This window comes from Carettochelys insculpta, chromosome 2, assembly GCF_033958435.1.
Source record: "Carettochelys insculpta isolate YL-2023 chromosome 2, ASM3395843v1, whole genome shotgun sequence".
In the NCBI taxonomy this organism is placed as follows: domain Eukaryota; kingdom Metazoa; phylum Chordata; order Testudines; family Carettochelyidae; genus Carettochelys; species Carettochelys insculpta.
This window is the reverse complement of record NC_134138.1, coordinates 274,580,917-274,605,239: the sequence shown is the minus strand read 5'-3', so window position 1 is coordinate 274,605,239 and position 24,323 is coordinate 274,580,917. Positions and strand designations below refer to the sequence as shown.

General features: G+C 43.6%; 1 protein-coding gene across 2 annotated transcripts in view; it reads right to left on the bottom strand.

Annotated features, from left to right (window-relative positions):
- SMARCC1 (SWI/SNF related BAF chromatin remodeling complex subunit C1) overlaps positions 1-24,323 on the bottom strand; it is a 153,155-nt gene that overhangs the window by 16,082 nt on the left and 112,750 nt on the right. For both annotated transcript variants that reach the window (XM_074985235.1, XM_074985236.1), the window contains 2 exons: positions 18,710-18,844; positions 11,602-11,860 (listed from right to left, as the gene is read on the bottom strand). In XM_074985235.1, coding sequence (XP_074841336.1) covers positions 11,602-11,860; positions 18,710-18,844 — 394 coding nt within the window. The remainder of the gene's footprint in view (positions 1-11,601; positions 11,861-18,709; positions 18,845-24,323) is intronic.

Below are 24,323 nucleotides of genomic sequence, written 5' to 3'. Positions count from 1 at the left end.
CCCTTCCTTTGATATTCCTAATGATCTCAGGCAAGACAATTAACATCCCCCATCCCTCGCCCCCCTTCTTCAGTTCATGTATTTGATTTGTCAGTTTTTATAGCAATTTTTTTGGACCTCTATAGTACGTATCTCGGTCTGGACTGGAAATTCTATAGATCTCAAGAAGTGGGTCTGTCCCATTAAAAGCTCATCACCTAACAAATCATTTTGTTAGTCTTTAAAGTGCTACCTGACTGCTGCTGTTTTTTTGTTTGGGGGGCGGCATGTTGTTTTTATTTTTTAAACATAGGAAGTAGACTGCAGAAAAGGATCTGGGTGCTATAGTGGATCATAAATTAAGTAAGAGCCAACAATGTAATACTTCATGCAAAAAATTGCCAAACATCATTCTGGGATGCATTAGCAGGAATGTTGTAAGCAAGGGACAGTTACATTACTCTAAGTTTTGCTCAGATAAGGTCTCAGCTAGAGAACTGCGTCCAGTTCGTGACCGCATGTCAAGGACCATGTGGGAAAACTGCAGAAAGTCCAAAGGAGAGCAACAAAAATGACTAAAAGTCCAGAAAACATGATCCCTGAAGAAAGATTGAAAAAATTGGATATGTTTAGTCTAGAGAACAGAAGTCTAAGGATTGCACATGAGAAGTACCTTCAAAGGTTGTTATAAAGACAAAGGTGACTGATTGTCAAGGAGAACAATTTAAAATAGGTCAAGTAGTAATCGGATTAAATTGCAGCAAGGGAGAATCAGGTTAGACATTAAGAAAAACTTCCCAACAGTAGTTAAATACCAAAAGAAATTACTCTGGGAGGTTGTAGAATCTGTGTCACAGGATATTTTTAAGAACAAGTTAGACACCTGTCCAGGATAGTGTTTAAAACAGGTAGTCCTGCCTTGAGTGCAGGGCCTATCAAGGTGCCTTGCAATTCCACATTTATATTATTCCCATCTGGTTTCCTACATCTTTATGGCAATGAGTCCATAAAGAGCAGCTTGCTGCTTCATTGGTTGCCTTTGCAATAGAGCTCTTACCCTGAAACCCAATACCAGAAAACACTGATACAGTTCACATTCCTTTTTCCTGACCATAAGTTTATTAAATATTTTCCCAACCCAGCCAACAGATTTAATGCACCACTAAAGCTCAAATTTTTCTGCTTTTCCAGTGCAATCAAGACACTTATGTTTTTGATAAAGAAATGGACACTTAATGGAAGGCTCTAGCTGTGCAACTGAAGTCCAACTGGGCTCATTGGAAGATGTGTGTACGGCTTTGCCACAGATATTTTAACTATTATGAAAACTAAAGTTAGGAACATAACAGTACAGTGTGGTTGGCCCTTTTAATATCCAGATGTGTCCCCAAACCTGGATTAGCTCACAAGTGAAATAAACGTGGTGGTGAGGAGACAGGGGAGATCTTTAATTTCAGATTTATTCATATCACAACCACCACAACAGTCTGGGTGGATTGTTTTTTTCCCTCTGAAGGGCCCCTGAACAGCAGGGGGTTTGGGAGGTCAAGAGTGCAGTGCTTTGGTAGACCCATGTGGAAGTTTGGTCACAGAGCTAGCACAAACCAGTGTTTGATTATTTTTATGAGCACTAAAATTTCTCTCTCTCTCTCTCTCTCTATATATATATATAAAAAAACCCCAAGATTTGGGTAACCAGCACATGCAAGATTCAGCTATAAGAGAACATCTAAAAGGATGGTAAAGGAGGACTTCACCAGAGAACTGGGAGTGGAAGATAGCGGATTGAACACTTGACGGTTACTTGGTCTGTTCATTCCCTCTTAGAACTGGCCATAATCAGAAAACACAATACCGGGCTAGATGGACCGTAACCCAGTAGGACAACCCTTATGTTAAGTGGAAAACTAAAGCCACTCAGGCTGGTGGAGTGAAGGCAGAAATCAACCTTGTGTTCAAGTAAGAAGTCAGAGAGAGGGGTAAATTGTGGAGGGCTCTGTAAGTAAGGGCAAGCAGCTCACGCCTGACAGAACATAGACCAAGTGGAGGGATTTAAAAGGGAAATGGCAGGGATGAATCAGGACGATTATTGTCGTAGCACTATTTTGAAGGGCAATGAGGGGTGTGAGCTTGCAGACAGTGAGGCAAGCATGGAGATTACATTAACCAAGGCACAAACCGATTAGGGCTTGGACAAAAGGAACATTTGTATCTTGGAGATTGCTAGTCAGGAAGAAACAGGAAAATCCAGACAGCCTGTGGGTCAAAAGAGAGAGTCAAGTACAGATGAAACCAAGACATATCCACACGTCTTGTATGGGAAAATAGTGGGTATGGAAAGGAGAAGGATTTCACCATTGGGAACCTCAGTTTGACATGGAACAGATCTCACCCACCAAGGATATGATCCTGGAAGAGGGAACTTGGTTTTTTCCATTTTCTGCTGTGAGATTGTCTCAAGTAATAGCCCCTTCCTGCCCTCCACCACTTGAATCATGAGAATCTTTAAGCATAGACCAGCTATCCTCTTTCTTCCCTGACGTTTCTTTATATAACAAGGTTCCTTGGTTTATATTAAAAGAACCAACATTAGTTAAATACTTCTGGGATAATTCATGCTACAGATTGTCATTCCAGGTAACCTACAGTAAAGCACAATACAGTTATAAAAACTGTATGGAAACCATCTCAAATGGACTTCTAAGCAGTAGTGTGCACAGGGGCTGCCTGGATGGATAGAAAAAAACCAGAGCCCTTTGGAATGGAGTAAGGTATGAATTTTTTGTTATTTTAACGGCTAGTTAAGCCACTGTTAAGGATCATTCAACTCAAAGTGTTATATGGGGAAGCAAATGCTTTCTTTTCATCATGAGTTTATTCCAGAATCTCACCTTACTCTGCTGCCTAGGAGAAGCTGTGTTTGGCTGTTAATGTTATAACTAGTTCAAGTGAGTTTGTTCTGAGCAAATTTAGAATGTTACATTGTATTGCTGTTTTCCTGAAAGCATTCATTAGATGGGGCTTTAACACTGTACAGAGAAGCTCTGTCTACATGCCTTTAAGGGCAAGGTTAGCTTTGTATTTCTTAGGTAATCGCAGCTGAAAGGATGAAAATTTTATTTTAAAGGCAGTTAAAAATGCTTACAAGAGATGATCCTGTCACATCTCCATTCAATCTCACACTAAGTTCATTCAATAAACCAAGCCAAACCTGAATTAAGCAACTGGGCTTTACAATTGTCAGCATGGCAAAATGAAATGGAACATTATCTCTGTAGAAATACCTTTCCACTTAATGAGAAAGATACAACTTCAAAAATACAGAGGCTAAACCAGAATTTTCCAAGGGTGACCTAAATAAGGAGGAGAGCTTAAACACACCAGGTATTTGAGAATACTGATTCACTAAAAGGAGATTCAGTTTGCTGAAAAATCCTTAAATCACAAATTTTTGGATATTTTCTAATACCTGCTAATGAAGAAGTGTAACTCTCACTAGTACCGCACGACACATGTACTGATGTTACAGCGAAGCCATCCTTAAACTACACCCAAAATCTTTATTAGATGTCCCAGCTCCACTAAAGCAGTCAATCTCAGTGGTTAGAGAGTTTGGGCCTATGGCAGGTTTCACTGTTTTTATTTTAGAGCAGTGGTGGGGAGGAAGAGAAGCAGAAAATTGTATAGTCTTCTAAACACTCAAGTTCTTTGCCATTAGCTCATCCTTTAAACCTGTTTCCCAATTTTATTTGGCCACGGAACCCTTTCAAACTCAAGAGTTTTGCTGAACTCCATTCCCACGCTCTGCCCACCTTGGCACCCAAACCTGTCCCCCATCTCCTGGCTTAACCCACCTTAGCCCTCAGCCCCCAAATCTGGCCACCTATCACCAAGCTTTACCCACCCCCCCTATTCCCCAGGAAGGATAAAATCTCTCGCCACTTAGGCATTTTTTTAGTGATCTATTGAGCAGATGATGATGATTCTGCATGAAATCATGCTCTCACCTGAGTGAATAAATCATCTTTGAGATGGTCATGACATTTCTACTAGACTGGTGAGAGCATGAAAATTCTTTCAGGGCACCGTCTGCTGGCTTCACTGCAGAAGCAAATTTGTGGTGTCACTAGACACGCCTCTTCTCCGTTGTGAATGATTTGTAGAAGCAGATTCAGAAAGTCATATTGTTAACCAATCTTCAAGACATGTCCTCACTTCAGCATGTCCCCTCAACCCACTGCAGCAGAGAGAATTTTAAAACTAAGAACTGAATAATTCACCACAATAACTCTTTCAACATCAAATCTCCAGGGAGGCCATTTCCGCTTCACTTGCATATTGTATTTCTGTCACTTCCCTACAGCACATTTCATTACTGTAGACCGCATAGGCCACCAACTTGCTGATTATAAAAGCACCAGTTTGACCACCAGAGTGCCCTGCGCTGGGGCTTTCTGGGTGTTGTCTGACTGGATCCCTAAAAGCTGGAGGTTCATTTTTTTTAATATAACATTTCACAGACAGGGTAAGATTCTTTCACAGGAAGCGCCAAGCAGCTTACCAGCTACATGAATGAGGACAATTGCTACCCAGGGCCGCACTGGCTACCTTAAAATATTTATGCATCTTAAATAATATATGTGTGTACAGGGTTAGGAAGTGCTTAAACTAACATGTGATGCTTTGATGACAGCAAAACACCAGGACAAGTCGAGCAGTTAACACATCAAATAATCGCAAAGGAAATGTTGCCCCTTTTCTGACTCCATTATTTGCTACTCTACATAATACTTTTGGCATGGTCACATTTCCAGGTGACATGATGCAGCCGACACCTTGCTAGCAGAAAGTATCCAAGCCTTGTACTCGAAAGTGGTTCAACAGTCATTTATAGTGCAACAGATACACATGCACAAACATTTTTCTTTCCTACTGTGGTGTTAACTTTCACTGAATTAACACTCCCAGTCAATACCCGACCAGGTCTGGGCAAGGGAAGAGGAAGTTACTCACTTTGTGCAGTAACAATGGTTCTTTGAGATGTGTGCCTCATGTGTGCACCTGGACTGTGCTGAGGCTACAGCCTGACTCGAGCAGCTACAGTAGATAGTCAAGAAGGACTGGCAAGGGCATGGTATGAGGACGCACAGAATGGTGGGAATCCATTCAATGGGAAAAATGACGCCACTTATAAAGGCAAAAGTTGTGTGTCGACTCCCAGCTGCTGTGGATGAGAATTTTCCTCACTTCCTCAGAATGTGCAGCCTTCGGGACTGTGGAGCCATGAAGGAGTCACGTGTGGAGGTGAAGCCTGAGGGGATCGGGATGCTGAATGTGGCCGAATTCCAGAGACAGAAGGTCACAGTTAGGAGGAAACAGATAGGGAGCTGCTACTAACATCTGAAAGAGAAGCATACCAGGTCTGTCTGGGCCATGATGGGGCTATTTGAATAATGAGAACTTGGTCTTGTCTGATGTTGAGTAGCACCCTGTGGAGAAGCAGAGTGGGAGGGAATGCGTACAGGATGGGAGTGCTCCATGAAATGGTGAAGATGTCCCCAAGGGAATGCCTACCAAGGCCCGCTCTGGAACAGTATTGGTGACACTTCCTGTTAGGTCTGGTGGTGAACAGGTTTATGAAACACAGTTGAAATACCTGATCAAGGGCCACCATGTTGATCTCTCATTTGCGACGGTCCCTGAATGTACGTCTGAGAGCATCAGCCATGATGTTGAGAACTCTGGGGAAATACAAAGCCATAGGACTGATCTGGTTTCGGATGCATCACATCCAAAGTTTTATGGCTTCTGGGTTGAAGGAAGGTGAATGGACTGCCCCTCTCACCGGCTGATGTAATACGTGCACCTGGTGATGTCAGTAACAATACTGACTGACTTGCCAACTCGAAGGTGCTGGAAGTGGTGGCAGGTGTAGCAGACCGCTCAAAGTTCCAACAGATGGATATGGAAAGTCTGTTTGGTGAATTGCCGCCTGTCCTGCACCATACGACAATCAAGGTGTGCTCCCCAAACAAAGAGGCATCTGTGGTGAGAGACCAATGGTGTTGGTTGGTGAAATGGCACACAAGCAAGAACACTGCCTCATCTGTTTTATTGGAAAATAAGTGCTGGAGATCATCTGGAAGATCCTTGACCTTGTGCTGAAGGTTTTTTTTGGTACTCCTGATGGACTAAGACAGGAGGTATGGTGTATAACTACTGTCAGAGCAGTGACACATACTGCCACGTCGGTGACATCCATGGCCGACTGCACAGCCCTGCTGCCAGTGGTGTCACCCTGTTCCAGTAGCATCAGGACAAGTTCCTGCAACCTGGAATAGTTCTGAAAGTTGTAATCAACCAGTGTGGCCATACAGTTAGGGACATGGAGTAGCATCCCAGACAAGTATACCTTACGGCCCATGATGTCTGTATTTTTTTTTTAACTCCTCTTAGACTTGGTTTTGTTTTGGATCACATCCACCAGCAGAGAATGGGGAGATGGATGGGTGAATAGGAACTCAGGGTCTTTGGGCACAACAAAATATTTCTTATCTGCCCATTTGCTGGTAGGTACGACAGATGCTGGTGTTTACCACAGGGTCACAGGGAGGTCCACAATGGCTTCATCCACAGGTAGTGCCACCCTTGAGGATGACGGGGGGCTGTACCATACGATGTAGTCTATATTGTTTTACTGGGACCTTATGGGTGTCCTTTTCCAAGGACTGTGCCACCCGGTGAAAGAGGGCCTGAAACGATCTGGCATCACCAGTGGAAGAGGGAGACATGGTGAGCACTGCATCATCTGGTGACAAACAGGATGGATTCAAGGGTGAGGGCCCCTCCTCTTTGGAGGCAGAGCCTTTGGTGCCAGGGCACTCTGATGGAGAGAACTGTGCTGGTGATGATTGTGGCGACGGCAGGCATGACTCCAACACTGAAGACACTGACGACTGAGTATGTTGGTGCTGCGTTGGTTCAGACCAAGAGGCTCACTGTTGGTCTGGCTGGGAGTAATGATGGGCAAACCATGAAGGAGGAGGATGGTATGGCTCAGTGGCTGAGACCAGTGGGGCATTCTTCCATGGATGAACAGGGCTAGAATGCTGTGATGAGATGCCCCTGGCACCATTGGATCTGGCACCCCATGTCAGTGGTCTAGCTTGCGAGGCAAATGATGCCGCCGAAGAGTGGGATCCTCATGGCAAAGCCAGCAGCTAAGGTGACAAACAGTGCCAGTGAGAGAGTGTTGACATGTGCTGGTGACTGACCAGTGCCAACTTTGGCACTGAGTTCCCCGCTGCCGGTCTCTGTAGCATGGCGGGTGTCTGACACCTCATGCCTGTGGAGGGGCCATGCTGTCTCCCATGGCGATCTGGAGTGGGGAGGGGCATCCACTCTGGACTTGCAAAGTGTTCAGTTACAGGGAGCACGAAGGGTGCTGCTTTTTAGAGGGAGCAGCAGTAAGCGCGGATGCAGGCGTGGTCTACTTTGTCTTGGCTAGTGGAGGGCTTGCCAGTGCTGAGGGTGTTGCTGGTGCTGAAGAAGTCAATGCTGCAGATTCTTGTTTTGGCACCAAATGAACCTGTTCTGGCGGTGCCGGCAGGGATGTGTGGGGGGACCCGGGATGGTTCTCCCTTCTGGCGCGGCCTGTACAGATAACGCTGGAGACCAGGAATGGACTGGAGAGGGACCTGGACCAGCTGCGGGAGACCCTTTAGAGGCTGAGGGACATTTGGCGTCTTCACCCTTGGCTGCTGATTTAGTCACTGGCACATCCGGAGTGATGAAGATGTTTCATACAGGAAAGTCTTGAGCCAATTAACTTGGTCTCTTCTGGCTCCTGCCATCAGGCTCGAGCAGTGAACATAATATTGAATCTGGTGGTCTTCGCCAGCCACCTGATACACAATGCACGGCCATCTGAGGTGGACATCGCGTCGTCACATGTGGCACACTGCTTGAAACCAGGGAAGCCCGCCAGGGTGGTGATACTGTTGAAATTTAACTAACTACAAACTACTTTTTGTTGCTGTAAAATAGAACAAAGGAAAAGAACTTGGACTAGGGTAACGGCTAAGGACACAGGTAACTAACTCGACTTTCGTCCCTTTGCAGAAAGTAAGGAGGCTATTTTTGCAGCTGAGGATGGTAGAGAGTGAACCAAAGAGCCTGTGCCACAGACCATGAGGAGGTGCTTCTGTGCACGCGTGGGAAACCACAGCTATGGAAGAATCTCCGAGTGCCATGTGAGGATGCGCTCACACCCAGAATGGAGCACCCACAGGGACGCTACTTGAAAAAGAATCATCTAAGCATTGGACCACAATCATTGCTGAATCATGCTGCACATAAGCTAAGACCACTAGGCATTATTAAAGCCACAATAAAGGAACTTTAAAGCCATAAGTAGAATTAACTCTGGTCACTGTGTTAAAACAGGAGTTAGCACAACTACCTCTATACCAAGCCATCAAGAACATACTAAATATCTCCAGTGTGGCTTCTCATGACTATAAAGAGTTACTGTTACAGCACAAATCAACAAGTCTGTAATTTCACAATTATTTACCAAGTTATAACTGGGAGAATTCTGCAAAGCATTTCCCACCAATATCAGTTTGCACTCCATCTGTTACCCTAGACAATGAGGTTAGTGTACAACAGAAGAGTAACTTAAGTGATCACTGGAGAATATTAGCAAGAAAAAAAATTATGAATCAAAAAGTGAGTAATTGCAGAGGGAAAGTGACGCCAGAAGTTTCATTTTCTAAGTTGGTTTAGTGTAACATTGTGGAAGGATTTGAGCCCTGTGACCCCTGGACACAATTAAAAACGGCTCACATTCTGCATTTTGGATGCTCACTATCAAAGGCTTGCAAACGTGCCTTGAACAAAATTATTTAAAAAAAAATTGAATAATCTCAACCTCCACTTAATAGAAAACAGCTTTTGGATGTTGTGTGAACAGAAAAGACAAAATTTTAATAACTGATATTATAATTATTCACCTTGATGGTGTGGCATATTTTTTAGTGAATTTCATACTAAATTTGAAAGCAACGGAGACACTTCTATCCACAGGAGGCTTTCACTTTCACTGGGGGGAACTCCTCAAAAAAGTCTGTGGATGGGCAGGAAGGTGATCTGTGAGAATGGCACAAACCAGTTTCCTCTCCCACTGGTGAGCAAAACAGAACAGTGGAAGATATTTTCCCCTCAGACTTTGCTGCTCAGCTTCTTTCACAGATGGTTCTCACTGGGGGTTGTCATATGGCTCAGACATAGCTTTCAGAAAGCACCTTCACTGGCTTGAGATTATCATGGAAAACTGACAGAGTTCCTGCCATCTTCTGAGGAGAAGCTAAAGCCAATGGAGGAGAACCTGGAATAATTCTTAGACTTTTATTTGCATTTTCTGGCTTTCTTGTGCATGCTTTTCTTTTGCCTTTCAGAGGGAATACACTTGCTTCCAACAAGAGATTGCTCTCTTTTCCTAGATGGCATCTCCCTTCTGGGATTTAGGTCAGGGTTTTCAAACACGCCCAGATGCCTAACTCCCACTTATTAAAATATAAGTCAGATGTCTATCTGTATCTTTAAAAATGCTGATACTTTAGAAAATCTGACCCATAGCCCATAAAGGATGGATTTGAGCCCCTGTTCCCCTTGTCTGTCCAATATGTAATGGGAGTGCAAACAAAGGACCCCTGCAATTTAGTAAACCTGGATCATCCTCAACAGGTATTTGTTCAACTTGTTATTAAACGCTTCCAAGCATGGGACTGCATGGCACTCCCTGCCACCCCTTGGAAGCCTATTTTAGAACTTAACCTTTATTACAGTTAGGAAGCTCTCCTAATATCAACCCTAAAGCCCCCCACTGCAGATTAAGCCCATCACTTTTTATCCTACCTTTAGAGGACATGGAGAACAACTGATCACAGTCCTCTCGTAAGAGCCCTTAATACAGCGTGAGTCTCCTGTCAAAACTAAATGCAGCCCGCAAACCTACTGGGTGTGGTTCACAGACACAAGACCCAGTTTTTGTAACCTTGCCTTTTCTAAACCATTCATTATTTTTATTGCTCTCTTCTAGACTCTTTCCAATTTGTCCACATCTTTCCTAATTTCCCTATTACTTATTGTTGGCTCTAAGTTATACTGTTTGTTGGCTTTACTGGAATCACATTTCCAAATTTTGAAGAACTTCTGTTTGGCTCAAAACCAAAAAACTCTTGAACCTAATACTGTGCTACTTGCCCCAAACGCTACAGAAACAGTACTGTAAAATGCCATATTTTGGACTATTTCTGTAGAATGCAGTAACACTTATTTAAAAAAAAAAAAAAAGAGTAACTCAGATGAACCCTATCTAACTAGCTGGAATTTTTTCCCCATTACACAACGACAGAGCCACTCTGGTCCTTGATCTTCTCTTGTGCTCTTCTAAATGACCTCATTTTTAGGGGACTGGGAAGAAAAAAGAAGAGTGGTGCAGCTGGGAGAATGCTGAGCCTCTGAAATAGACAGGTTTCGGTTCAATTTAATGAAAACCACGTGAGTCAAACTCTAAAACATATCTAAAATCTGCTATTTCCTTCATCGTCCTGCATCATCAGGCCATACATTAATCCTTCCTGATTCATACTTCTGGATTTTAAACTGAAAAATGGAGAAACAAATCTCTTTTCAGATGCTTTGACCAAGTCACCACATTCCAAACCCCCAGGGAACCTTTGGCATGTCCCTACCACAGGGCCTTGAAAAGTCAGGGAGTCTAATCCCTTGCACTCATGGCAAGACCAGGTATTTAGACCATTCCTGAAATGTGTCTGTTTAACCTGTTCTTAAATATCTCCAAAAATGGAGATTTCACAACCTCCCTAGACAATTTATCCTAGTGCTTAACCATCCCTACAGTTCGGAAGGTTTCTTTAATGTCCAGCTTAACCTACCTTTTCTGCAATTTAAGACCATTGCTTCTTGTCCTATACTGAAAAGTTGAAGGTAAATTTTTTTCTCTGTTCTCCTTGTACACTTTTATGCATGTGAAAACTTATGTCCCTTCAGTCTTCTCTAGACTAAAGAAACCCAGGTTTTTCAATCCTCCCTCACAGGTCATGTTCTCCAGACCTTAAATTATTTTTGTTGCTCTTCTCCAGTTCATCCACATCTTTCCTGAATCATTGTGACCAGAACTGAACACAACACTCCAACTGAGGCCTAATCAGCACAGAGTAGAACAGAGAATTGCTTCGTGTCCTGCTTATGGCAGTCCTGCAAATACATTCCAGAATGTTTGTCTTGTTTGGCAACAGTGTGACACCACTGACTCCCGTTTAGTTTGTAACTCACTATGACCCCCATAGGAGTTGTATTAGTTTATACTGCCTGCAGTTATGACAAGTCACAGAAATTATCAAACAAAACAGCATCATACATGAATAATATTGGCCATTCTGACCTCAAACTGCATTTCTCTTCTCTTAGAGACATCAAGAAAAAGGCACACAACATTAAATAAGTAAACAAGCAGCGTGCTGTGTACTTTCATCTGCCATCACTTCTTCCGCTGGCTTTAATCAATTATGATGATGAACTTTTACCAACTCTTACCTGGTTGTGGTGGATGAGGCGGGGGCATTTGGTGGTGTATCATAGGGTATGGAGGAGGCTGCTGATGAGGCAGCATGCCTGGATGACCTGGTGTCCCAAGTGGGTTCATGCCAGGCCCACTGGAATGCTGGTGTGATTGTTGTGTGTTCTGACTGTGCTGCTGCTCCATTTGCTGGCGGGCCCTTAATTCTGCATATTTCAGCTGTTCCATGTGGAAGTTCTGTCGCTCTGTCAGCAGCTGCTGCCTCTGCTGTTCTAACTGCAGTGAAGAGAAAAAACAGTCAAGCTCAAAATATGAAGAGATGTAAGAAATGCTCCCCACAACGTTAGAAATTCTTATTACCAACCGAGAGCATACCTGGCCCAGCTCACCACCATTTTCCAGACAGGATGACAATACATGCCATTGAAAATGCACACTTGCCATCAACAGCAGTTAACAATACCATGGTGTTTCCAGTACATGGAATACCATGACACTACATCTACAGCTCAACTCAAGACAGTCTATGTAAATGTTCACCGGGAATAATCACTCTAGCCTCTGATCCAGTTTCTGCTCTATGCTGCACCTTGGGAAAGATAATCACTAAGAAGAAACTGGATCACAGTGAGACTTTACCACCACAGTACACTCAACTAACATGTACAAAGTTCATACAAGTACTAATTCTATGCCTAGATTTCCGGTGTTAAACCTATCAATATTTCACACGAAGCTGTACCATGGATTTAGTGAGACAACAAAATATTCTGTTTTATTCTCAATCCCTTTCTTAATTATTCCCAACATGCTTTGCTTTTTTGACTGCCACTGCACATGGAGTAGCTATTTTCTGAGAACTAGCCACAATGACTTTAAGGGTATGTGTACACTTTCCAGGTTGAAGCTCTGACTTCCTGGAATTCGATTTCGTGCATCTGGCAAAGATGTGCAAAATTGATCTCTCTGGGGTCTGCAATCAACCCCCAGTATTCCTGCTCCTGCTGACCTCCGTCAGTGAGGGCAGACCTTACACTTGACTGCAGATACGTTGATTCTAGCTATGCAATTGGCATAACTAGAACTGTATATTTGCAGTCAACTGTAAGGTCTAGTGTAGACCAAACCCAGATCTCCCAAGTGGTAACAGCTAATTTAGTCCCCATCATTTTAGGTGAATAGTTGGGATAATGTTTTCTAATACGCACTACTTTGCATTTGTCAACGGTGAATTTCATCTGCCATTTTGTTGCCCACCTACTTAATTTTGAGAGATCCTTTTGGGGCTCTTCACAGTCTGCTTTAGACTTATCTTGAGTGGTTTTGTATCACCTACAAATTTTTCCATCTCATTGTTTACCTCTTTTCTTAGATCACTTATGAATATGTTGAATAAGATTAGTCTCAGTACAGACACGATTAATTACCTCTCTTCATTCTGAAAATTGACCATTTGCTCCTACCTTCTGTTTCCTATCTTTTAACCAGTTATGAAGCCATGAGAGGATCTTCCTTCTTATTCCAAGGTGGTTTACTTTGCTTAAGAGCCGTTGGTGAGGGACCCTGTCAAAGGCTTTCTGGAAATCTAAGTATGCTATATCCACTGGATTCCCCTTGTCCACATACATGTTCACCCCCACTCAAAGAATTCTAGTAGCTTGGTGAGGTTTGGTTTTCCTTTACAAAGCACAGGTTGACTTTTCCCCAACCAGTTACGTTCATCTCATGTGTCTGACAATTTTGTTCTTTACTATAGTTTCAAGTAATTTGCCGAGTACTGAATTTAGACCTACTGGCCTGTAATTGCCAGGATCGCTACTCAAGCCGTTTTAAAAAAATGAAGTCCGTGAATCATTTGATACAGAAGCTGATTTAAAAGATTAATTACAAACCACAGTTAGAACTCGTGGGTGAATGCCATCTGGTCCTGCTGACTTGTTACTATTTAGTTTATCAATTTATTCCAAAACCACTTCTAGTGACACCTCAGTGAGAGACAATCCTTCATATCTGTCACCTAAAAAGAATTAAGGCTGGGAAACCTCCCCCATACTCTCATCTATGAAGACCAATGGAAAGAATTTAGTTTCTCTAAAATGATCTTACCATCCTTGAATACTTTTTAGCATCTCAATCATCCAAAGAGCCCACTGGCTGTTCAACAGAAGTCCTGCTTCTGGTGTGCGTTGTTATATATTTTTGTTATTATTTTTTGAGTTGTTGGCTCGCTGTTCTTCAAATTCTTTTTTGGTCTTCCTAATTATATTTTTCATTTCATTTGCCAGAGTTTATGCATCTGTTTTCCTCACTATGATTTAGCCAGGGGTGGAAAGAGAAACCCCTAAAGTTACTTGAGTAAAAGTGCAGCTGCTTTCACATCTGAGTACAATATGTGCTCGCACGTTCATGTGTGCACTTTTACTCAAGTAGTTTTCCAGAGGGACACTGGTGACTGATACTTAACTACATCCCCCCACCCCACTGCTGTACTACTTACTTAACTTTTTGGCTACTTTTTTCCACCTCTGGATTTAGCTTCCCCTTTTTATCTCACTGCTTTTTTATTCGGTTGTTTAGCTACAGTTGACTCTTTTTTGGTTTTCTTACTCTGTTTTTACATTTGAGGTAAACATGTAAGTTGAGTCTGTATTATTGCATCTTTAAAAAGTTTCCACACAGCTTGCACAGATTTCACTTTTGGCCCTGTATAACTAACCTCATTTTTGTGTAGCTCTCAGTTCTGAAATTCAATGCCACTATGGGGCTGCTGCGGTGTTTTTCCTACCACAGGGATGTTAAATTTAATTATATTACGGTCTAAAGCATTTAAAGAACAGTTTTCTGCATCCAGAGTCTTTTGCTCATTGCAAACATACTTCAGCATTTCTAGAAGAACTCTATTCCACAACACACTATGTAGCAAACTGTTCATTTCCAAAGTATGAGTGAAAAACCATTTGGCCACACTGCCCTCATTCACCAACAGAACCAGATGGGAACCAGAGCTAGTGAATAATGCACAACTGGGGAGGGGGGGACGACTGTTTTTCAGCATGTAGTGATCACAATATGTTTATTCATGCTGCTGTGATTTCTTTGTCCTTGACCAGTTTGAGACTTTGGTGGGAAGAATATACTAAAATGGAAAGACAATACACCAACAGTGTAATGGTGCATGTGTGAAAACAGAAACAATAGGTGGCAGGCAGTTCACAGAAGAATTGCTTCAGGTGCCCTGAGAGCAAGGCTTCATAAAATGAGATACCGCGGCAGCCTATTTTTATATTCTAACGCTACTCTGCTTCTCCATCTGCAGGCCACCATCTCTTGCTGCAATACATTTAAAGAGGGCATTCCAGCAGACGTGATACTACGAACTTCTCCAAAAATGCAAATAAATGTCTAGCAATAGGCATCAGATCTAAATGCTGGTGAAAGTTTGTTTTTTTTTTTTTTAAAAACACACTTTCCCTATCAGTATGTCAAAAATGATAGGTGGCCAAGAGAGAGTCACGCAACAGAGAGACTCATAAAAAATGAAGGTCTTATATTAAACACACATGCACTGTGATGCAGATGAAGGCTAACAGGAATGCACAGCCTGAACCAGCAGGTTCCACATGCTAGCTCGGAAACTGGAGAGCCACACTGCAAGGGAAACAGAAAAAGATTCAAAAATACAAACATAATATATCCATAGAACTAGACTTCAGGAGGGCTCGTCATCAACACAACTAAGCTTTCGATCAAGGCAGATCAGTACACTTGCATTTACCTTTCAACTTTCAGAGCCAGGTGAAAACCTGATAATGAAAAATCATACAGGAGCTAAAATAGATTGACTCAGCCTGGATCACTGTGCGCATGAGTCCACATCACAAACCGATGCATGAAAAACTTGACTCATGAAGATGACAGGAAACAGGAAAAAGTGGTACGTTCAGGAGCGACAGAAGATCCCTCAATATATTTGCTGTAAATATTTACAGCAGGAAAAGATTTAGAATGGTATGATGTTTTCAAGCTGCCTCAAAATGATGCACAATTAGAAATGACATAAATATCTGATATGTGCACACAGCAGTCATCACTGGTTCATCATTCTACCTCTCCCACTGCCTTCCCTTGGTAGTAAAAAGCGGACATTCATTCATGTTACTACAATTTCCAGGTCAACGATGCTGCTATCAACAGAATCTCCAGCGACACACAATCCATACTGACAGCACTGAAGTAGCTTCAGATTACACACTGAGAAAACTGAACTAAAACATTCTCTCCTCCCTGGATCCCCCTTGCAGATTTAATAGTTACAAGCAGGTGACCTTGACTAAAAGAGAGGGCTGGGACGGCTCAAATGAAGCTACATGGACATTCAGACATGGAACCTACCACAGTTCAAAGAACTTCTGTTTTGGTTAAATTTAATTACTCCTCTAAATATCCAGAGTGTCAGGACAATAAAGTTGAATTTTGGCTACCACAAGCCAGGGGGAATTCATATACAAACTGTTAAAAAGAAAAATATCAGGACGTCTCAAAAAGAGAAGAAAAGAAAGGCTGTGACTGTAACGGAGTATATTGCCCTAAAGATAAGTAAATCCAGAGAGAACCATTTTGACTTAGTTACAGCCATTTCTTTATTTGCCAATCAGCGTCACAGGCACACACACACACACTGGAACAGCTGAGGATGCTCAGCAAAGAAGAAACACTTCTGACAGTCTGCTCTGATAAAATACCACAGTTTGTCCAAATCTATCAGCCTGGCTAACGCTAAGATGCAGACATCAGTTCCATTATATGTAATGTGAGGTCTGCCAAAGTGTCCAAGGCATTGCACCTGCATTTTAACCCAACCCAAACACTGGTGGTCCACTCCAAGAATGTCCAGGGAAGTCTCCAGCTGAAACCCTTGTTCTACTGTCTGCTGACTGGACATGTTAAGGGTGCACTGCTTCCTGACAGTGCAGTGGTATCCTCAGCAAGCCAGTCTGCCTAAAGACCAGCACCTGAGCAATGCTTTTGGATGACGATGAGCAATTGTCTTGCTAGCTAAAAAGTTACCATACAGCCCTGTCTAAGCAAACATTTATTCTTAAGGAAAAAAGCATTGCAGAGAAATCATAAAAATAACAAACAGATATAAACATACATTAAACATACTAGGGTTTACCTGTCTGTCTTACAGAGCTCTACCAGGCCAAAGAGTCTCCAAACCTTTTGCAAGGGTTGCAGCTTGCCTTGGACAGAAAGTCTGGACATTTTGTTGGATCAGAAAGGAAGCCACAAGTCTGTTCAAGTTTCTTGTTTTAAACCCAATGGTCCTCCTTTATTTCCTTGGCTTTGGAAATTCCAGCTTGAGCAACCCTGTGCAAACTACTGCAGGAGATATTTCATTTCAGTGATTCACCTTCATCACATCACACTGATTCTAGTTCTGGTAGGAGCTGTGGTAATCCTCCCTTGTGGAGTAGAACACAATCATACAGAAACCAACTGTAAATTTAATCCAGTTCCCCAAAATATTGCCTATTACTGCAACATCTGTTCCAGAAGCAAGTATGGAAAACCCAGGTCTATAGGTCAATATGCCATAATCTCATTTACTTCCATCACCATGTTGCCCACAAAGAGATGAACTAAAAAACTGTTCCATCAGGATTTGCACAAAAAAGTGAAAAATTTAACTTTGAGCTCAGCATGAAAGGAGTCATGAAGATACCACATCCCATACAAAAAGCAACTAAACAATGGGGGAGGCTGATTCAATGAATGCCGCATACCCTGCAAAGACAACAAACATCTCTTCTATTGCTATTTCTGATACTAATTGTGCACAGCAAAGAAACCGAGTGTTTGAACAAGAGACTCAAGCAGGTCATTAATTTATTATTATTATTCATATGTATTTGGGCAGTCATATTTCAAACAAGCAGAAAAACTAAACCGGCATCCTAGCCTGTACATTATACTAACTCTCTTCCCAGACGCAGAATGCTCATTCTTTGATCAGTAATCACCTCGTTCTGCTGGCCAACTCCTCCTTTTTCCCCTCCCTTGTCTCTGCTCTTTGCCTTCCAGCCAATTGGTGCATGTTCCCAGATGTGTCTTCTGGCGCCCCCTCCTCTGTCCCATTTTCTTAGCTTTGTTTTCTGTCCCCTTTGACCTGCAACTTCCCCATTATTTTGCATCATTCCTATCCATCCCTATGGCTACCTCTTCTCCCCGCCCCTTTGGAGCTACTTATTCTTGCTTCCAGCTCTGAGATCCGTAACCTAACTTATAGAGTTCCTTTACAGCTTGCAGTGCACTGTGAAGATCAAAGAGCTGAATGCTGTCCACAGTGCACTTAGGATGAATAGACTACCGAGAAGCACAGCACAGGTGAGACTCTCAAGAGAGCTGGAAGAGCAAGTCCCAAAAATGACCTGGAGAAACAAACTGAAAGACCAAATGAAGAGTCTGATCTAACACACCAAGGTGGGACAGAAAAGGCAGAGAGTTGGTGTTGGAGGGACCATATCCAAGCTACGTATGAAAAGCTTCTCCCCACCTTCTCTGTGGAGGAAAGAACAGCCATCCTTCTATCACAAATTGCTCCTTTCCACCACCTCATCAGATGTAATCTCTGCACAGGCTCTGTAAATGTTCATCTTAGAAAGTATACAAGGTGAGCCCAATACATGTATAAACTCATGCTTTTACACTGCAGGGGAGATCCTGGGTAGACATCAGAGGGGTGAATGAAACAGGTTTAAATGAGTAACTGTGCGTTCTAGGGGAACCGCTAAACTGCAGTTAGACAGCAGGGTCTGGCCAGTGCCTAGTGACTTTGCTGGCACTAAGGGACTATTTAACAGCAGTGTGGACATGTGAGATGCAGAGGTCCCAGAGCTTGGACTGAACTCCCAAGGTCCAAGAGCCTGGGGTCCTGCACAAGCATGAACATTTGTTAAACAGCGCCTTAACCCTAGCCTGAATCAGCTGGCCTGGGTCAGCCGCAGGTTTTTAATGGCAATACAGATATACTGTAGGTAAGATAACAAGAGCTGCATATGTAAAAAAGGGGGAACAGATATGCTTGCTCTAGCATATCACAGAAAATTAATCTCCTCCACTTACTGCCTCTTTTTCTCTGTCCATGATTGTTTCCAGCTCTTCAAAATGACGAAGTTTGATCTCCAGTTTCTTCATTTGTGTTTCCACCAGGAGAGCGACCAAGGACTTTATCTTCCGCTCTTCCACTGCTGCTAGATGCTGAGGGTAAAAAACACACAAGTTAACCACTTCTCCCATACCACCTTCACAACACAGACAGCTGAGGGTTTTACAGGACTGAATTGCCAAATAGGAACTGTGTCATGGGTTTTCCATTTTTCACTTTCATCAAACATTTTCTTTTAATTTCAATATTTTATTCTCACAATGATAATACTCCCAGTATTTCTGACGTCTTTATTCAAAATAGATGTTAAGCTTACATATATACGAACTCTGTACAAGCTCCCTCCCTCTTGACCAGGGTCTGCAACCAAAATAGCGAGAAGAGCCATTTTTTCAAATTTACTTATAAAACCAATACTTCAAGAGCTGCAATGCATGTGAATATGAGAGTCCTTAATAAATATCAAATCATAATTTTTGTAACCCCTATTTTACAAACAGGGTGCACACAATGATTTGTACCAGTTAGAAAGTTAAGTTACCCCCATCTTAGCCCCCAGACCCACCCTCCTATCCCCCAGCTTTACCTCCCATCCCCAGGCTTAACCCCTCAGCCCCCAAATGCCTCCTCTTCACCAGGTTTAACCCTTCTCAGCCCCAAACTGCCCCAGGCTTAACCCTTCTCAGCCCCAAACTGCCCCACATCTCTAGGCTTTACCCACAGCAGCGCCCAACACCCCCCACCCTCCAACAAGAACAACATGCCTCAGCAGGCAAGCTACTTCACGGCCACTGTCTCCTCCCCTCCAGCTCCTTCTCGGCAGAGCTGCGCAGCTCCAGCAGGGGCAGAATCAGCCACCCCTCTTCCCCAGCTCTTCTGCTCACTTCCCCCACCTGCAACACAGGCAACTCCCTGCCCTGCAGCACTGAATGATGGAACTAAATTTAACTGGTTTAACAGCTGGGTCCCTCCCGCGGGCCTGCCTGCTGTTAAACCTATTACATTTAGCTCTATTATTTCAACTGCAGCAGGGCAGGGAGCAGCAAGAGGAAGCAGTGGCGGCAGCACCTGGAGCTGCAAGTGGCCAACCCTTGTGCTCTGGACAATTTGATTTTTCCTTAAAACCTTTTGAATTTGTCAGCAATTGCAATAGTGGTATTGTGAGAGAGCAAGGGGCTAACGAGGGACCAAAGCCAAAGCAGGGGCAGGGGTGTCCAACCTTTTGCCACTGGGGGCCACATGGCAATTTTTTACATGCTCCAGGGGCTGAACACAAAAAAGCCCCAAACCACCACCACCACCACCACCCTGCCCCCAGGCTTAACCTCCCCCACCTCCGCAGCCCCAGGCCACTCCGGGCTTACATGCCCCCCCCAAAGCTGCCCCCGGGCTTAACACCCCCGCCCCAGCTCCAAGTAGGCCCTTGGCTTATCCCCCCTGCAGTCCCCTGCCATTACACCAGCCAGGAGCCCCAAGCCACCCGAGGTTTAATGCCGCACCCCCGCCCCCGCCCCAGCCCAGCCCAGCCAGGCATCCTACATCCCACCTTGGTGACTCACCAGAGCCATGCAAACCACGCTCCCAGAGCTGCACCTTGACAGCTACATGAGCCGCACCACCAGAGCCGCACTGAGCCCAGAGAGCTGCGCCCTATCCAGCCCCAAGAGCCATGTGGCCCCCTCTGGACACCCCAGGCTAAAGGATGTGCAATGGCTAAGCTACATGCTATCTAAAAAGTCTTTACTAGTGTGGTGTTTGAGAGGTTACGACTTGGAAAGATACTCAGGAAGACTGAGGAAATGACAGCTGTATCTCTGTCATTCCACTGAACTTTGCTGAATTGAACTGGAGATTATGTAACTGGTTAAAAGCGGATCCCATAACAACATTCAACAGCAAACAAGTAAAATTTCAATTCTACCCAACGGAGCAGTTTAATGTGGGAGAGAGTCTACACAGCCTTAAGTAGCTATGCTTGATGGTCAACATATTAAGCTTGTTGAAGGAGTAATGAGAACATAAGACTAGCCATAGTGGGGTAGGACCAAAAATCCATTTAGCTGCATATCCTGTCTTCTGACAGAGGCCAATCAGAGGTGCTCCAGAGGGAACGACCAGTACACGTAACCACTGAATGATCCATTTCCTGTTGCCCATTCCCACCTTCTGGCAAGCAGAGCTAGGGACACCGTCCCTGCCCTTCCTGAGTATTAGCCATTGATGGATCTAACCTCCAAGAGTTTATCTAGTTTTTAAAAAGCCTCTTATAGTCTTGGCATTGACAACATCCTCTGTCAAAGAGTTCAACAGGATGACTATGCCTCAGCAGACAAGCTACTGCATGGCTGTCATCTCTCCCCTGCTGCTCCTCCACCCCGGCTCATTCTCAGGGGGACTGCTCAGTTCCAGCAGGGGCAGACTCGGCTGCCTCTCTCTGTAGCTCTCCTGCTCACTTCCCCCACCTGCACCTTCTAAGTCTGGAGATGTACTTCCTTGTTTATTTTAGGTCTACTGCCTGTTCGTGCCACTTGGAGACTCCTAGTTCTCATGTTATGAAAAGAAAACAGCACTTCCATCTCCATTGTCTCTACCCTAGCCAAGATTTTCTAGATCTCAGCCGTATTTCACTCAAGTGTCTCTTTTCCAAGCTGAAAAGTCCCATTCTTATTAATGTCTTCTCATGAAGAAGCCATTCCATACCCTTAAGTTTTACTGCCCTTTCTGAACTTTTCTCAATGGCAAGATAACTTTGAAATTGTGTGACTGCATCTGCGTTCCATATTAAGTTGTGGGGCACCATGGATTTATATAGCCACAATATGACATTTTATGCTTTATCTACCCCTTTCTCATGATTCCCAGCATTCTGTTTGTATTTTGACTGTGGCTTCAGAATGTGTGGATGTTTTCAGAGAACTATCCACAATGACTCCAAGATCTCTTTCTTCGGCAGTAACAGCCTGTTTAGACCTCATTATTTTGTATGTATAGTTGGGACTATGTTTTCCAATGTGAATTACTTTGCATTTATCAACATTCAATTTCATATGCCATTTTGTTGTCCCGTTTCCCAGTTTAGAGATGCTCCTTTGCAATCTGCCTGATACTTGTCTTGAATAATTTTGCCATCTCACTGTTCACCCATTTCTTCAAATCATTTATGAGTATGTTGAGAAGGACTATTCCCAGAAAAGACACCTGGATGAGACAACTATTTACCTCCCTCTCTATTCTGCAAATTGACCATTTAACCAATTACTGATCCATAAGAGGATTTTCCCTCGAATCCTATGGCAGCTTAGTTTGCCCTTGGTTTAACCCAGTAAGACCAGTCTTATTATCATTTATACTCTACCCTTTGCTCTCTACCTTCTAACCAGCTTCCAGTCCACAAGAGGATTCTCTCATCCATGCTTTACAGCATGGGCGTCCAACCTTTTGGCTTGCCTGGGCCGCACTGAGTGAAGAGGAATTGTCTTGGGCCGCATATAAAATACATAATACAGTTAATGTATATAAATCACATAATAATGTTAAAAGTTTACAATCTCGTGGGGCCGCATTACTAGCTGTCCAGGCCCGCATGCGGCCCGTGGGCTGGACACGCCTGCTTTAGAGCCTTTGGCAAAGGACCTTGTCAAATATAGCCTCTTGATCCCCCTTGTCCACATGCTTGTTGATCTGTCCAAGAACCCTACTAGATTGGTAAGGCACAATTTCCCCTTACAAAAGCCACGCTGACTCTTCCCCAGACAGTTGTTTGTCTACATGGTCTGGCCATATTGTTTTTTACTACATTTTCAACCAATCTGCCTGATTATCTTTCAATCATGGGGTACAGAAGCTGAGTTAAATGTCAGGTTACAGACTACAGGTAGTAGTTCTGCAATTTCATGTTTGAGTTCCTTCAGAATTCTTGGGTGCACCATATAGTCTTGGAGACTTAACTGTTCAGTTTATTAATTTGTTCCAAGACCACCTCTAACTCCTCAAACTGGAACAGTTCATCAAATTTGCCAACTACAAAGAATGGCTCGATTTGGGTCTCTCTTTAACATTCTCAGCTACGAGGACCGATGCAAAATTTATTTAGTCTCTCCACAATGTTCTTGTGCTTGAGTGCGCCTTTAGCATCTCAACTGTCCAGTAGCCCCAATGGCTGTTTACCAGGCTTTTTGCTTCCGATGTTCTTATATAAAGGAAACCCCAGTTCTCCTTTAGACTTGGGTTTACAGCGTAGTTCTTTTATGAAAAACTGAAGTTACATTCAACATTTCAGAGTGCAAAAACAGATTACAGAAAACTGGCCTCAAATCTCTCCCTCAAGCTCTTTCTATTGCGGATAATCAGATGTATATCTTGGGATAATTAATTATTTAAATGCATGGTATCTCAATGAGACAGCTCTCTAGTACTGCTGCAGTATTTCAAGCTTAAAAGTAAAAAGACAGAAGGATGTGCATTTTAACTGACCGCGTACACTCTCTATTGTTACAACTGACTGTGCTAATAAAAAATTAAATCTGAGAAGCTTGCTGCACAGAACTGGGCCTGGGAATGGTTTTGAGAAACTGTGCTCTGGTTTCACTAGACCCAGGTGCAATTTGGTAGCGTTATGTTGCTTGGCCATCAGAAGAGGGTATAAAAGTTGATTCTGCTGAAGAAGAATCCCCAGCTGGCTATGCTAAAGGGAACTGTTACTACAAAAAGGTTATCTTTGCAGAGAAATGGGATCCAGGGCTTCCCAAGTGTGTGGCTTTGGGCAAGTCACTTGACCTCTGTGTTCTGGCTTTCCATAAAGCAGGAACAATGCTACTCAGATAGAGGGACAAGAGGTCGAGAATATAAAACATTTTAAACTGCTAAGCATTACCATACACATTTGGGAAAGCCAGATCATACAGTCCACGGGGGGCCAGAATATGGGCTGCGGAACCTTTTCTTCTGGCCCGTGGAGCAAGCAGCGACGCTGTTTTGAAAGCTGGCTGGGTGGCTCCAAGCCACATGTGGCTCTTTAAGGAGCTATTTGTGGCTCCCACCACTCACTCCTCCTCCGGCTCTCCGCCCTGCTGTGCTGAAAGAGTAGAATCAATTTAACTGGTTAAATGGCAAGCAGGAGGGATTTGGCCATCAAACAAATTAAATTGAATCTCTGCCATGCTGTCCGTAAGGGAAATGAGTAGGAGGCCTGAGGGGAGCTGTGCTGCCATGATGAAGAGACAGCAGCCTGGTGAAGGAGCAGCTGGTAGGGGAGGTGGCAGCATGGGGCGCTCCTGTGTAAAGTTAGTTAATCCTGGTTTTGGGGCTGCAAGGGGTGAAGTCTGGAGGTGAGGGGGGTGGTTTGGGGCTGAGAGGGGTTCAACCTTGGAGTTGAGGGGGTCACAGTTTGGAGCTGAGAGCAGTTTAAGCCTCTGGGCAGTGAACATGTACGTTTTGGGGCTGTGAGGGGTTTAAATTGGGGCGGGGGGTTGGGGCTATTTTGGGTTTGGCCCTGGAACATGTAAAAAAAATTGCCGTGTGGCTCCAGCTGAAAAAAGGTTGGGCGCCCCGATATAGTCATATCAGATGAGA